The sequence below is a fragment of the Diabrotica undecimpunctata genome, chromosome 4 (genome assembly GCF_040954645.1).
Source record: "Diabrotica undecimpunctata isolate CICGRU chromosome 4, icDiaUnde3, whole genome shotgun sequence".
Lineage (NCBI taxonomy): Eukaryota > Metazoa > Arthropoda > Insecta > Coleoptera > Chrysomelidae > Diabrotica > Diabrotica undecimpunctata.
Genome location: NC_092806.1, coordinates 154,120,728 through 154,138,554, shown reverse-complemented (window position 1 = coordinate 154,138,554; position 17,827 = coordinate 154,120,728). Strand labels below are relative to the sequence as shown.

Below are 17,827 nucleotides of genomic sequence, written 5' to 3'. Positions count from 1 at the left end.
ATAAACAGCGAAGTTTTTAATCCTTTTCAAGCTTTGTGGGATGTAAAAATGTACGTCTTAATTATTTTCCTGTTTTATGACGAAAAATCCTGAATCTGTTCGGTTAATTTTTTCTTAAGGAACGTAAGATCAAAGCAAAACTTATCCAAAGAGTAGAGTGATTAATAGCGAATGAGAAGAATGACGAAATAACTATACCAAACTTTTATGACGACCATGAACTTACTTACAATATTAGTCATATTCAAAAGAAAGATTTTATTTTAAAAATAAGTAGAACGGCATTAATTATGGGCGAAATTAATTTTTGATTAAACACTCGCATATGCTCGAGGTTATTTTCCAATATCCCGAACAATAAAATGAAATAATTCTAATTTTGTCCGTATTGACTGTACCCATAGGATTAATACTAAATATTTGTAACAGCCGGAAATTAAAGCCTAAAGGGTTATTACATATTATTTATCGATATACAGACCGTTTGGCTTGCCATCCTTATAAAACTTTATCATCTCGTATATTAGCCCCGGTCATCTAGAAATGTTATATTAACGTATTCGACCACAAAACTCTATATGGTTATCGACATTTAATATCTTTCTATAATATAACTAAAGGGTGTTATCAGCTCTATTATATAAAATATTACTAATATATTAAGGCTCAACCTCAACAATATTATACGTAATACAATGAATTACTACTATACGAATATGCAAATCTGAATATTTGTGGAAAAATTGGAACATTTAAAAAACAAGCATTGGGATAGAACGGTTATGCTTCAAAACACATCAAGCGATCAACGAATCGACAAAGAATCAACCGCAATTTTGATTATAAACAAGAACATTCGGATTCAGATCCGAACAGTCATGTGAACTTCAGGTACTACAGGAACTTTCTGGTTGTAAAGCGTTCGACAGAGTCTGGCCACAGTATATTGCTTAAAAAGAATTCTTTTTCGTCTGGCACCAGTGCCTGCTATATAAAATGGACCAATATGGTTATAGTGAGGCGATGACATGTCTTCTCTCGTCATACCTAGCCGACAGGAGGTTTAGAGTTAGGATAGGACTTACCCTACACGCATTCCCTGTACCTAAATGCATCATTTCGGAGTTACAGGTTTATTTATAAAGAGGATACCCAAAAGAAAAAAACAAAACCACTTAAAAATAAGGAACCTAAATATATAGAAAACCTCAACAGAGAGAAAGAATTCAGAACATTCTATAAGACAGTTAACATTAACAAAAAATAATTCAAGGCAACCACAATGCAGAAGTCAGAATGGAGACATATTAACAACAAGGAAAGATATATTAAATAGATGAGTATACTTTAACCAGGCACTTAATATAGAGGAAGAAGAAGAAAATCTGGAAGACGGAAGAAATGAGGTTCGCACCAACGATTCTTGAAGTTGAAGATGCCGAATCACCCGGAATAGATAATCTCCCAGCTGAACTATATAAAGAATGTGGCCACGATACCATAATGACATTACAGCAGCTTATAAAAGAAATATATATGGACACGGAAATCCCTCCCAAATAGTTGAAATATTGGAATACTTTGCACCATACACAAAAAAGGAGATGCTCTTACCACAGAGGAATTACACTTCTAAATGCAGCGTATAAAATATTTTCCACAGTACTATGTCACCTTATGGCACCATATGCAGAATGGATAGTAGGAAAATACTAGGCTGGTTTCAGAGGTGGTAAATCTACAATTCATCAGATTACAACCCTGAAACAAATTTTAGAAAAAACACTGGAATATGTCATTGATACTCATCACATATTTATAGACTACAAGGCAGCCCACGACTCTGTGAATAGAAGAGAAATATTCAAAGCAATGAAAGAGCTAGGAATACCAAATCACTTGGTAAATTTAACAAAACAAAACTCTTCAAAAAGTTGAACGTAGAGAACGAATTCAGGGGGAACTGTCTGAATCTTTTAAAATAAATAACGGGCTGCTCAACGCAGACCCTCTCTCCTGTATACTGTTCAATCTGGCTCTGAAAAAAGTAATACGTATGTTACAAATCGCAACCATTGGTCCAATACATAATAAATCAGTTCAAATCCTTGCCCGTTACTGATGATATCAATATTGTTGGGAAAACGGAAAACGTTGTACGGGAGGCGAAAGTAGCATTAAAAGAATCAGCTACAAAAATGGGTTTAATAATAACCACCAACAAAATGAAGTATATAAAAATAAGCACGCAACCACAAATCGTACGACCACTTGCTATAGAAATCGATGTCATCGAAGCAGTGAACGAATTTGTATACCTGGGAGCGCTCCATAACACTGAAAATAATATTACCGCAGAGATAAACCACAGAATTTGCTCGGCCAATAAATGCTATTTTGGGCTCAATCTCTTCCTTAAATCCACAATTATATCATGAAATACAAAAATAAAACTCTACAAAACAATAATACGCTCAGTCCTAACCTATGGTTGAAAGACCTGGATTTTAACTAAAAGTAATGAAAACATGTTAGGATGTTTCGAATGAAAAGTACTAAGGCGAATGGAACAGTGAATGACAATGGAGTGTGGAGAAGACGATACAACTTCGAACTTTATAGAATATACCAGTAACATGATATCGTAGAACATATTAAAATAGGACGTCCGAGGTGGATAGGGCATGTAATGCGGATGGAACAAAATGACCCAGCTAGAAAAACGCTCCATGATATGCCCATTGGTCAGAGAAGCTGAAGCCAGAAGCCAGAATAAGGTTCCTTGATAACATCGATGAAGACATAAGAAATATGGGAATACGTGCTTAACGGAGGAAGGCGATGAATAGGGACGACTGGAGAGAAATTCTTGAGGAGGCTCGGACCCACGAAGGGTTGTAAAGCCATAATGATGATACAGGTTTATTTATATTATATCCTGTAACAAATCTATATAGAGCAGGTATTATTTGGAAAACAGGTTCTTTTCAATGTTAAGTAGTTAAAGGAGAATAAAAAACCATGTTTACTCAACGAAGTCTTAGTTTATTCTACTTTGTAAATCGATGTAAGTAAATTATTCAAATCACTCTATGCTCACCCAGTAGAAGCTTGACCTGGATAGCTGTACTACTTTAAATTAAGAAATCAAATAAATCTATAGGTATCTATTTCTGCCGTATAAACAGAAGGTTTACATTTAAGTGATAAACAAATAGGAAACTTCATAAAACATAAAGGAAAGCAGTTATAGCAGATTATCAAAATGTTGTCCGTTTACTTCAATACAACAAGCCATGCGATCTATTAAACTTTGTAATACTTTTTTTTTTCTTATTTAGAAAATGTAGCCGCATCCACCATATTGGTTATTAGAGGTCTGTTGTGTTGCTTTCTCGTTCTCCGCTTGTTACAGATTCGACTCTTCTTTGTACTTTCTCGACAAGCATTTTTCCTGGGTCTGTCACCCTGGTGATACCAGTTTCGTCAGCATTGAAAATGTTGTTTGGAATAAACTTATGCTTTTCCATATAGAAATGGGATATTTCTTCTTTGTTGAAAGCAGAAATTCTATATAAGAATGTCGCTCTAGCTTTGCGTATAAAAACTGAAGAATTGCGTCTCATAAAGGCGTGTACCCAATCCAATCCAGATGTTTTGTTGCTTTAATCAAAATTGTGTTTGATATTGTTGGGCTCGGCATAGGTATTTATATACAAGTTTACGTAAATCTGAGACATTACGTTCATAATATAAAGAACCCAGCAACTTAACTTGTTCAGCAATTTCAGTTTCTTGATGTTGGGTGGAAACAGGCGTGCGACCTAGTCTTGAGTTACTCATGTTTCCTTTTTTAGTCGATCTCTTAATGTGGTAAATGGTACGCTATATTTTTTAGACGCTTTTCTTTTAAACAGATCTCCTTCAATCGAGATTTAGCAAATTAAAGATCTTCTTTGATCTTTGCCGCTTTAGCGGTGGTCCTTTGACGATTTCTGGGCATACCTAGATTCCTGGCACAGAAATGAGCGTTAAAACCCCAAATGGTAGTTTTGTAATTCATTTAAATTTATAAAAAACCATACAAAATCGTTGCAATTTGATTGCATTATCACAAAATAGGATAGTTTTATTGTCAGAAAAGTAAAATTAATATTTAAATAAGTATTAAAGTTTTGGACTTACAGAGAAAAAACACCTAACCAAAAATTAGATCAGTTTGGCCACAAATGAACACATGCACTTCATGGTAGCATAACACGAGCTGACTGTCCGTTTGCATCGCTGTCTACTAGAGGTCCTTCTTCCTCTAGCTTCATGCAACGTGGCGTGTTGCTACGTTATGTTTTAACATAGTTACAAAGGTGAGCGCCATTACCCAGTGAGCGCTTTTACCCCTCCTTACCCTACATATTTCGAATTTTTGTTCTTAATGTATTAACTTTTATAAATATTAAAGCGTAATTAATACATAATCATTAAAGTCAACCTATTTGCAATATATGCTTCATATTAAATGCAATTTACAATAAAAATTATTTGATGAAATAAAGAATTTTTGATTGTCATTGAAAAAGGAGATTTTTAAATGTACTATCCTATAAAATATTAACTATAAAACAACTTACTTTTAACTTTGAGCCAGCTCGACAACGAGCTCTCTCCCGCTTCGTTTCTGGCAAAACATTGGTACATTCCATTGTCGCTGATCAAGAGTTTCTTGATTAATAATGAATTGTCTTCCTGTACTTCATATCTGTAACAAATAAATTAATTTTAAACCAAATAGTTTGTTTATAAAAACAAACCAAATTTTTAAACCAAATAGAGACGTATAATATATTTACAGACAAGAAAAAGTAATTATATGTGAAGAGATTCTGATCAGTCTACCACTCGAGCCCTACCCTTTCTACCATTATTTTAGGATCCTTCGTCCAATGAAAACTGATCAAGCAGTGCTCATATATTGAAAATTGAAATTGAAAATATATGGAAAATGAAATTTGTTAACATTTAAATTGTCAAATCGGACACACATCAGTGTGGTTCCAGTCCAATAAGATATTTAAAACCTAAAATAGACATAAGAAAAATATATTTTTTACACTGTTCTTCGTAGATAACCAAATAATGATTACGGGAGATAAAGAGGATCTTGGCTATATAAGAAACTTAATAGAGAAATATAATATGGTGTGTCTAACAATTAATAATTATAATAATATTTGAATATATAATAGTGAGCAACGAGGAAACATTTGACTTAAACGTAGGAAATAAAAAAAATTAATGAAAAGGTATAAAATATAAAATACACAGATGGAAAGATGCAGTCAAAGAAAATCTTGAGAAAATGGGGGCTAAACAGTGGGAAACAATGGCAGACAGAATCGACAAGACTGGAAGGCAACAATAAACGTGACAAAGACTACAGCGAAGATTGGAAACGCCATTGATGACGATGTTGATATAAAAATATGCAAATATCTAGGTTTAATGTTTAACAGAATGGGCAACAGTGAAAATGAAATCAAGCAAAAGATAAGCACTGCAGACCATTTAATAATAATAATAATAATAATAATAATAATAAAGGTGCTGCGCTGGAACATCAGCCGGCGCTCACTCAAGCGGGACGACCGAGGCAGCGCATGAAATGGACTGTGTCCATAAACGAAAATATTTTGCGCTTTTATTATAAGGTGACAGACCTCGGTCAAGAAACGATCGGCTATCGACAACAACTGTATGCCGAATTTTGCAGGGAATACCCAGAAATTCAAGTATCTGAACAAAGAGTAGCAGACCAATACCGGGTAATTTTAAGAAACAATCTTATCCCAGAGACTAGACGCGACATTATCAGAAGCGAAATTGAACAGGAGATCCATAACCAAGAGCAAGTTGCAGACCAAGTCCCTAATGAAGTCCCCAACGAGCAGATTCCTGAGCTTCTCGTACAAGAAACTCAACCTAATAATACACAGCAGGACAATAACGAGTTGCACGATAGTCTGGTAAACGAGATGGCACGCGCTGTACAAGAGTTTAGTGGAACAAACCCACTTAGCAGACCACCGCTACCAAAAATAAACTCTTCTAAGAAACTAGGAGCGCTGTTACAAATTGTGAATACTGAAGTCCTACCCAATTATATCACAGAAGCCCACACATTAGAATATTTGCATATGCTGATTTACTGTGCAGCAACAGCAATTGCTAATGTTATGGGCATTAAGATCAGAACACGACGGGGTACCAACATCGGAAGGACTGGTAACAGAATAGCACCCTGGAAAAAACGACTGCTGGGGAAGATTGAATTACTGCGTAGGGACATTGGACAAATAACAGAATACATAAGAGGAGTAAGAAGTAGAAAAATCATCAAAAGAGCTGAAGAAATATTGTTTAACACTCTAAGACACTCACGACATGATCCAGAAAACAACACACCTCAACAATGCCTGGACACATTAAAACAAAAACTATCTGTTTACTCAGGCCGCCTGAGGAGGTACAAGGTTAGTAACCACCGGAAATGCGACAACATACTTTTTGAGCAAGCAGAGAAGGCTTTCTATAGGAAACTTAATTCCACTGTAGAAAATGCAAATAATAAATCCTACCCAAGCCAAGAAGAAATTCATGAGTTTTGGGGAAACCAACTTTCGACGCCAGCTACTCATAATAACAATGCTGGATGGATTGAACAAACGACGAACAACTGTCAACACTACAGTAATATTCCTTATGAACCTTTCACTACTGAAGAAGTCTCAAACATTATCAAAGAGCTTCATAACTGGAAATCTCCTGGACCAGACGGAGTTCAAAACTTCTGGCTAAAGAAGTTTTGGAGTGTTCATGAGCTTTTAACAGTATTTATTAATAATATTATTTCTAATTCACAGGAAATACCATCATTTCTTACTCAGGGAACCACTTATCTAATACCGAAGGATCAAAGTAATACCCAAGATCCAGCAAAGTACCGCCCAATTACTTGTCTTCCAACTTTGTACAAATTGGTCACATCCTGTGTGGCCCGGCGTATCTACCAACATTGTGCTCTGAACAATATCATAGAGCCTCAACAGAAAGGATGCGCTAAGGGCTCCATGGGCTGCAAAGAACAACTTATTATCGACTCAGTCATTTCTAACCAGGCATACACCAAAAAAAGAAACCTTTTTACTGCCTTCATTGACTACAAGAAGGCTTTTGATTCAGTGCCGCATGAATGGCTTATAGATATATTGAAAATATATAAAGTCGATGATAATCTCGTGACCTTTTTGAAGAATATAATGGCAGAGTGGAAGACTAAAATTCACCTCCAAATACCGGGTGAAATTAATATCGAAACTGAAAATATCCCTATTAACCGGGGGCTTTTCCAGGGGGACTCGTTGAGTCCACTTTGGTTCTGCCTAGCAATGAACCCACTATCTCAGCTGCTGAACTCTACTGACTCAGGTTTTAGCATCAAAAATAACAACACTGTTGTAGCGAAGCTTAATCATCTGTTGTATATGGATGATTTAAAATTAATGGCTTCCACTCGAAACCACCTAGATGAGATGCTAAAAACTGTAGAAAATTTCTCAAATGATATCAGTATGAATTTTGGACTAGACAAGTGCCGTATACTAAATATAGTCAGAGGAAAGATTCAGCCCGGAGGTTTCGATATGCAAGATGGCCAAAACATCGAGGCAATGGGTGAAAATGATATGTACAAATATCTCGGAGTAAAACAAGCGCGGAAAATTGACCATAAACAAATGAAAACTGAACTAACTTCGGAGTTCGTACGAAGAGTAAGACAACTAAATCGGTCATATCTTAATAGTAAAAATTTGTTTAAGGCATTAAATACGTACGCCTGTTCCGCGCTGAGCTACTCATTTGGTATTATAAAGTGGTCAAAAACAGATATAGAGGGTCTTCAGCGGAAAGTAAGAACACTTCTCACAAAGGCGCAAAAACATCACCCACGCAGTGCAGTAGAAAGAACAACATTACCGCGGTATCAAGGGGGAAGAGGACTTATGAATATAGGTGAGCAATTGGATAAACAAATTGCTAATTTAAGAACTTATTTTCAGGTACAGGCTGAGACATCTACTTTACATCGAGCAATTTGCGCAGTAGATGATACGACGCCGCTTAAACTGAGGGAACAAGAAATGCGCATTAACCACCTGACTAAACAAGACAAAATGCGCACCTGGATGAGTAAACCTCTGCATGGGCGACATCTCAATGAGATCAGCCAAGAATATGTCGACAATACAGCGTCGAACTATTGGTTGACATCAGGAAAGATGTTTCCCGAGACTGAGGGTTTCCTACTTGCCATTCAGGATCAGGTTATTCCAACTAAAAATTACCTGAAATATATTGTTAAAGATCCTCAAGTCCAAAATGACAAATGCCGATATGGATGCCAAGCCCAAGAAACCATCCAACATCTTACCGGTGGCTGCCAGGCATTTGTCGGTACTGATTATAAAGAACGCCATGACTCAGTAGGAAAGATTATCCACCAAGAACTAGCTGACAAACTGGGACTTCTCCAAACCGACCATCTTCCTTATTATCAATACGTCCCTGATAGAATGCTTGAAAATGACAACTACAAGCTATACTGGGACCGCACTGTGCTTACAGACCAACCAGTGGCCCATAATAGACCCGATCTCATACTAGTTAATAAAATTACTAGGCAAACAACACTTATTGATGTGGCGATACCCAACACCAATAATTTACGTGTTAAATACAACGAAAAGATCGCCAAGTACAGAGATCTAGAAATACAAATCAGGAGACAATGGAGAATGGAAAGTACCCAGACGATACCCATTATTCTTTCTACCACTGGAGTCATCCCGAAGAGCCTCCTAGAAAACATAAAAAAGCTGGGTCTAAACGAACATCTATATAAGATTATGCAGAAAGCTGTGTTACTTTCGACGTCCAGATGCGTACGAAAATTTTTGGGAGATACACCGACATACCAAGTCACCTAGGACTCGATAACATGGAAAGAGTCCCACCAGAGCTCAATCCTTTTGATACCGTAGGTATCTGGGATGAGTGAATTTTCCCCTTAGAGGGAGTGTGAGCCGTATGGCTAAATCTGGATAATAATAATAATAATAAAGGTCTTTATTTTTCCTTCAAATTCATACAATACACAAAATATATAATTATATATGCATAAAATACAATAAGAAAGAAAAAATGCCGAAGATCAGTTGGTGCTGATTTCAAGAAATCAGTACCTCTGCTTTTCATCTTAAACAGAGAGAAAAAAAATATAATATATTTTTTTTGCATGTTCTATAACAGTCAATTAAAAACCATAACCAATAGAAACATTTAGCATTTAAATATTGTCCAAAAACTATCACACAGTTTATACATACTTCATAACAGGTCATCAAATAGTTGCACATGCGTTACTCACTTAGCAATTTAGATTTAAGAGATTTCTTAAAAGATATAATCGATTTTAATTTTAATTCTTTAGCTAATCAATTATATACTTTTGATATTTGATATATAAATGAATTTTTGAATTGTTCTGTACGATGTGGCGGAGCTGTAATTGTATTTTTGTATCTTGTATTGACATGATGTATGTCAGTTCTGTATATATATTTTTTAAAAAGATATGCTGGTAGAGAGTATTTAATAATTTTGTGGAAAAGACAAGCAGCAAGTAGAAATCTTCTCTTTTCCATGCTCAACCATTTTACATGTCTTAATTTGTGAGAAATGGGCTGGTGTCTTCTTACACCACAAATCAGACGAAGACACGAATTTTGAACCACCTGAATTCTTCTCCTGTCATCTGAACTAATACAAGGCCCATACACAACATCTCCATAGTTACATTTTGATAATATTTAACTTTCGCACAGTATTCTTTTTAGTTTGTATGACAGACAGTGGCGATTATGATAAATTGTTCTTAGATTGAGAAATGCTTTAATCACAATGTTTTGTAAATTTGAGGTGATTATCTAAAGTTAAACCTAGATTTTTTGCACTAGAAAGAAACAATATACACAAGATCTGAACCAATGGCTGCAAAATATATTTACAAATACTTAAGATACAACATACATGACTAGAGGACACTTCGCTACCAAAAACAAACTGAAAATAACGAACACGTCCTTTAAACATTATATTATTCATCAATGCACATGCTATGTTCAAGAAAGGAGAACGATAATAGATCACTACTATGGAAATTACGTATACACAGAAAAGTTGAAAACGAAAAGGAGAAAAGGAAAAGAGTTGGAACCCTTCTTAAAAAGATGGAGCCGTAAATAAAAAATATATTACAAATACTTATTATTATTATTTAAATACGATAACGAATAGGTACCCTTAATAATAATAATACTAAAACTTATCGCAACTGTTACAGATATTTTTTCGTCATGTCAAGTTAACAGCTATATTGTAACTAGTATTTCTACTAGGTATCAAAAAATACTTGTAATAGGTATAAGTGTTACTGCTAAATACTCGTTTAGCCCACTCTTACACTAAATAAAAAAGAAGACGATATGCACATACGAAGCAAAAGAAAAATGATGTCAACGAAAGATCGAAAGAAATGAACCTATGTATACCAATAAATTTAAAGATATATTTATTATATGTCTATATCTATAGAAGAACGAATATGGGCAAAAAAGAAACTTATAAAATTACTAGACATTATAAAATTACTTATCTCTATTTTTATAAAAAATTGTATTTTTTATTCTACCTTTAAATATATAAATTTCGCAAAGAAACAGGATTGAAAACAAAAGCTAGTTTTATTATACTTTCAAATATTTATCTAATTCGATCTTACTATGAATCAACAGAACTTTTACCTAACATCACTACACCATACACAATTCTCGAAACTCGTTTCCCATTCTGAATAAAATTATTGTGAATTTTAAAATTCTGAATCATCCGTTTCGTGTTTATATTATTATTTGATGACAAACAACAACATAGTAAAATTTAACCGGACAGAGAACAAGTAGCTTTGATGAGCTGAATAAAAAAGGCAACTTTTTTTCAAGAACAAGTTTTAGTACGAACAAGAAATGTTGATTGTCGACTTAATTTTATTGGCATTTCTATACGGGGGAAAAAAGTGTTTTACAAATAATTTAAAATCCTTTACTTTACTTACTTACTTTAAAATTTTCAAATAGGTAACAAATATAAATACAAAGTATTTTGTTAATCTATGCAAACAATTTAAATATGTCTAATTGAAGGAAGGATTGTGAAGAAAATCTTTTTGTGTAAATCTGGATGTTGATCCTTTCTAAAATAGTTTTCTTTTTGATAGGAAAAGTTTGTAGATGTTTCGGCCAACAAATGTATGTTACAAACAAGACTTCCTAAGCAAATAATGAACTGGTAACTGACAGAACGTCACAAAAGCAAGCAAACAACCGAGCCTGGGAGACTTAACTCGTGTATACAGGAATTACTCCATCCCGCTCCAATGCTCCAGACCATCCACTTTCTCCCCGATATCGCTCTGATGCGCTATAGAGGTTCTCTTATCAGCAAAGTGATTGTTATGTGGAAGTCCTGGGTACAAGGCCTCCCACATGAAATTTTACCCCGAACAATGCAGGCCAGCATAACGCGCTCTATACCCGCTATTTCTAGTGACAGATCTAGCTACTTCTAGATCATCGATCTGTATTGGTTGCTCGGGCCTAGAGTTCCCACTCTGGGCTAAGCTCAGTTCGGTGACTCGGCGCTCGAGGATGTGGGCCCCTCTTACCCGCTTTTTGGGTTTTGTTATTTGTTTGTTTGTTTGATAGACCTTATTATATGTTTACTGTTTGGGTTTTCTGTGCTTCCTACTATGGTACACACCATACTTTAATATCCCTTACAGAATCCGGTTTGAGTGGTCTTCAACTCAGCGAATTTTGTTCTGGTTTTTCCTCCATCATATCCTCCATGGAATTAGTTTTAGGTCTTTGAATAGGAACCGTTTAGCGACGTATCTGAGCACATTTGCAGCTTATCTAAGGCAGTTGTCTGTTGCTTGAATCTTCTTTTTGTTGCTGTGGCTTGTGTGCCCCTATGCAAGAGTATGATGCTGTATATCAGTTTTAATTTTGTTGTTATAGCTAATTTGCTTCTTTTTCCTGTCGCGTTAACATTTGGTGCGAATATTAGACCTTCATCCATTGTGAGTCCTAGGTATTTAGCTTCGTTTTGTCACTCAATGGGTCTTGCACTGTTAGCTGTTCTTCTGAGTTATCTCTTCTCTTTTTGAAGATAAATGCTTGGGTATTTTCTGCATTTATTGCTATTTTTCATTGGATACTCCATTCTTCTATCGTATCCAGTGCCGTTTGTAGATTTCTTACAACCATATCCAGGTACCTATGGTTTGCCGCGATTGAGGCTGATTAGTGTTCCAGGTGTTCTTGGCACCTCTGCTACTGCCCTGTACTGCTACTCTGAGACTGCCCCTGCGGTACTTCATCTTCCGGAAATCCGTGTTCAGATAGAACTGGTCCTATCTGGACCCTGAATCTGCGATCGCTTAGGTAAAAAGCGATAATCTCTCATTTTGCATGTCAGTCCTTCATATTACACTCTGTCTAAGGATTTACTTACATCCGGGAAGGCTGCTCCTGTATATTGCTTGTCATTGAATCCAGCGGCTATGTATTCTGTAAGTTTGAGTACTTGTAGTTCACTGGAATGTTAAGCTCTGAATCTGAATTGTGCTTTTGGGACTAACCCTCGCCTATCGGTCTCTAATTGGAGTCTGGTTTGAATGACTCGCTCTGCTATCTTACTGACTGCTGGAAGTAAGTTAATCGGCCTCTAATTTTGTGGAAATCTGTGGTTCTTTCCTGATTTTGGTATCATGATTACTAGTGCTTTCTTCCATTTGTTTGGGAATAGCCTGTATCTGAATATTGCGTTTGTTATGTTTGTCAGACATACAATTGCTTTCGAAGGAAGATACTTTAGGGTTCTGTTAGCGATTTCGTCTAGACCAAGTGCTTTCTTTGGTGAACTTTTTATGATCAGTTCACTTATTTCTCTTGGTAATGTGGGATTTATTATTTCTTCTTGTTCTTCGAGCGTTTCTAGTTCTGTTTCTTCGACTGATATAGTCTGTCTTCGTCTTGTTGATAATTCAGTGTATACTCTCTCTCTCTCTATCTCTCTCTCTCACACACACAAGAGTTTTCTCTGTGAAGTGGAGGAATGGGTTTTCTACAGTTTCTTAAAGTTCTTTGGAGCCTCCATATTTCTTACAAATTTGCCCTTTTCCTTCATTTTTTTACGAAATTGTTCTACTTTTGGCTTCTATGACCTATAAGTGTCTGTTTAACTTACCGATTCAGTCGGTTTTCCCTATTTTTATCTTCCTGATTTCTTGTTCTTCTGGCTTTCTTTTTGGCGCTTTTCCCTTATTATTTCTTTTATTTCCTGATTAATGTCTCCAAATCTTCTCATGTGAATTTCATATTCTTCTTCAGTAGTGCTATTTCTTGGTTCTTCTTTTATGATGTTTTCGAGCTCTAGGACTTTTTCCTCTATTTCTTGTGGATTGTCAATTGTACGAACGTTTCCAATTCCTATGCTCATTAGTCGTGTGAAGTTATATTATACCACTTCACACCACTCAATAGCATACACATTTAGTTTAACTGATGTATGGCTACTTGTAGTCTATCTTCCATTCGTTATACTACTATTCTGGCGTCTACAGATGTATATTTCTTTCATCAGCTTTTGATCACCTATGGTATAATATATGAAGGATGGTTCCCCTCTCTTTCGCTGCAAGTGAATTTTTTGGCGAAAAAAGGTGTCAGTTTTAGGTTATTAATAATATTGTGGATAAAGTTTGTTAAATGCTGGCTCAAAATACAAAGGAGAATTATACGGAAGGGATGTATAGATAATCTTAATTGTATAGTGTCTGTGCTATTTAATTGTAAGAAACTTAAGCGCGAATACATTTATTCGAAACAAATCTCTAATTTATAACAATATCACGACCCACATATTCCCCGCCGATACTAATTTAGATATTATATAGAGAGGCAGGCATATGTCTTCCTGTTTATTCCGGTAGGAAGTGCTATCTACAATTCCATTATTATTACGTGCTAAATTCAAAATTCATGTCATCAAGATACAACTAATCTCACCGAGTACAGTCCCTTACCGAAACCGTGTTCACTCTAGGGCCGACAACGATCTAAGGTTGTTCTCTTCTCTTTGAATTTATTTTCACCAAGTAGTAAAGTTGTCACGCTTTGTTTTACAACTTTCCAATATGCTAGTAGGTAAATTTAATAGCAGTGGCGGCTCTTCATAAGATTTTTTGAACGAATTTTTATATTGTTCGAAAGTGGTTTGGGACTTTAAACCAATAGTATAAAGATCTTCTTCTTTAAACCTATAGTATAAAGGAAAGAGAAGCATAGGGAGGCGTAGAATGTCATGGCTGCGCAACCTGAGAGAGTGGTACGGATGTACATCAAATGAACTTTTCAGAGCAGCCGTCTCAAAAGTCCGAATAGCTATGATGATTGCCGACCTCCGCCGCGGAGATGGCACTTGAAGAAGAGAAGATAAAGATCTTCACTTCTTTTGATACATCGTGTAGATGGTTTTTTAAATCTAGATCTAGGTATCTTGTTTAGAATGTCTCTTTTGGAAAAAAAGTTAATAAGCAAGAAAACTTACCTTTTGTCTTTAAGGTCAAGTTCTTCAGAATTCTTGTACCAAGTGACATTCGGTTTGGGAATGCCCAAAACGTCACAAGGTAAACTGAGTGATGACGAATATTCCCCCAGTGTTTCCGGCTTTGCAACATTCAAAAATCTCGGTTTTTCTAGCACCTGAAAAATAAAAATTAAGTAAAAATACTTTATAAAAAATATCGTAACTTCACAGTAACAATAACCTAATAAAAATTTCATATATCTGCATATTTTTACAACAAAAAAATGTATAATGCCAATATTTTCTGAATGTGTCGACCTTTTCTCGAAACTATTAATTCAAATTCTCCGAGTAATAAAACCTGTTTCTTTAAACTATTTTGGGCGTAACTTGTATTGTTAATAATAGGTTTTATATAAATTATTAAACAATTTATTATTAAACAATATATTTATTAAACAATTGCCAACTCTAATATACAAACCAAATGAAACATACATAAACACTTTTAGTGGGACGGGTTTTTCCGAAATACAAAAGAGGCGGAGTGCCGGCGAAGCTTTTGGGAATAAGTAGCTGTATGAATCTCCGAAATTTGGTGAGAATCTTCAAAAGACCTATGGAAAGGTGTCCCAGGTGTGTTGGATTCGGACGACTACGCCTCACCGTAGCTGACCGCCTACCAACTAAACTCACCCCCTTTTTCTCCAACCTACGGTTCTGGAGGACCGCTCTTAGACAGCATTACCATCTGACCGTCAGGTTTGTTCATTACTACCATCTGTCACTCTCCGTCTGCGCTCCGTGGTTGCCATAGCATCCCAGTCGCGCCACCCCACTCACGTCTGCACCGCACTTGGATTGTAAGGTAACCATACTTGTGCAGAGCGATAGGCAGGAAGTAGCGCCCACGCCGTTATTATCCAAGCTAAGTGCTTGGATTCAGCCATATCTTGAATTAAAGCTGGATAAAGGAAAAGTATTATGCCGACCCTACTCTAAAATTGTAAGCGGGATACCTCAGGAACTCCAGTAATAAATTTTCTTTAATAAATATTTTAATTGCACAAGTTGGCAATAGCGCATCTAAATATGCATTGGAACAAAGCACCTTCACTTGTTTTTAGTTTATACCGAGACTTATTGGTTGTTGGTTGTTTGTTACGACTAAAAAAGTGCGCTGTGGTTTCGCCAGTACCCCACTGTCATCTACGTTTCAAATTTATAATATTTAATTGTTGAGTTTTTTATCCATTTTATGTTAGAAATATGAGCAAGTTTGACAAGAAAAAACCGTTAACGCAAGAGGAGTTAGAAAGCATTATTCAAAATTTGAATGATGAATCAGATGACTGGGAAATAGATTCTGATGAAGTTGCAAAAAACGATTTATAATGAGGATAATATAGACGTGAGTTCAGAAACAGAAGACAATATAGAAATGTGAAGAGGACTCACACTAGAAACCAGGAGTTGAGAATGTGACATAGATGAGGCAGTCTCTAAAATAACCGCAAAATTCGGAATGCCATCGTTTTGTCGTCCCTTCAACAAAAATTTTACTGAAAAACATAGTTAATGTTCGTCCAGGTATGACGCAGTATAGTAGTAGTACCAATAGGTTTATAGAAATATTTACTTTATTTATAACACGAGAAATAAAAGACATAATTTGTTGTTACAAAATAAAGAAGCAGATAGATATTTTGACGACTGGAATAAAAAAAAGCCTACTAATCCAAAGCTTACAAGAGAAGAATTGGACTGTTTTATCGATGTCGTTATCAAAGCAGGTACCCTTAGATGTAAAATAGAATCTACAAGGTAGATGTGGTCTACTAACAAATTTACACGTAAATCATTTTTCCCTGCGGCCATGTCCAGGGACAGATTTGAACAAATTTCAGTATTTTTGAGATTTGATGACAAAAATAAAGAAAAATAAACTTGCTATATACAGAGAAATTTGGAATATGTTTGTCAGCTACTGCCAAAAGGCCTTCGAGCCATACGAATGTATTACAATTGATGAACAATTAATTTCCTTTCGAGGAAAATGTCCTTTTTCACAAGTCATCAAATCGAAACCACGGCGGTATGGCATTAACATTTGTTCAGCTGCTGGATAACAAGACTTGTTATTTATGCAACCTTCAAGTATTCACTGGCAAGAATCCTGAAGATCAACCAGAGAAAAACAAAGGCTATCAAGTAGTAACCGATTTAGCAAAACCCTAATATAACAGCGAGCGAGCTATTACCACTGATAACTTTTTCACTACTGTTCCACTTACCAATTATCTACTGACAACGCGACTAAATTTACTAGGTACCATTCGCAAAAACAAACCAGATACACCATTATTACTAAACATTAAATCTAGACCTCCACAGTCAATTTAAATAGTAATTACTCCACAGTCGTCAATATTTGCATTTACAACGGATCTTTCCAGGGTGTCATATGTTCCAAAGAAAAATAGAATGGTTCACATTTTATCAGCACAATGACGATCGTGTGGAAAAAAATAAAGAAAACAAGCCTCTTACGATATTAGATTATAATATGACCAAAGTTGGGGTCGACAACGCTGACAAACTCATACGAGAATATTAGTGAAGTCGAAAAACTTCTGGAATGGTTTCTAAGCGTGGTTCATTGTTAGTAGAAAAAGTATATGGCGGTTTATTATACAGGGTGAGTCATGAGGAACTTTATATACTTCTACCATATGTAGAGTCCCTCAGGGAGCATATCATGTGGCCACTAAAAAATGTCAACTCCTCTTCTTTATTAATTAACAGGGTGATTTGTGTAATTGACCATTTATTTCATTTTACTGTAGTGTTTATACGGCTCATTTGATTTTTTTAATTTTTGCATGATACAGTACACTACTATCAAGCATTCGACTGGTATTAGCTAAACTAAAAAATTCCAGGACTGGCTCTGGAAAAATTAATTTAGGGATTCGTATTAAATATTACACCCTGTATAAATTTTTTTTAAAATGCAATAAGTGATTTTCAAACTACATAAATAGCCAATGAAAACGACATATGC

At 35.5% G+C, this 17,827-nt stretch overlaps 1 protein-coding gene across 3 annotated transcripts in view; it reads right to left on the bottom strand.

Annotated features, from left to right (window-relative positions):
* sdk (sidekick cell adhesion molecule) overlaps positions 1-17,827 on the bottom strand; it is a 245,995-nt gene that overhangs the window by 90,863 nt on the left and 137,305 nt on the right. For all 3 annotated transcript variants that reach the window (XM_072530619.1, XM_072530620.1, XM_072530621.1), the window contains exons 5-6: positions 14,785-14,939; positions 4,629-4,756 (exon numbers count right to left, since the gene is read on the bottom strand). In XM_072530619.1, the coding sequence (XP_072386720.1) occupies positions 4,629-4,756; positions 14,785-14,939 (283 nt within the window). The remainder of the gene's footprint in view (positions 1-4,628; positions 4,757-14,784; positions 14,940-17,827) is intronic.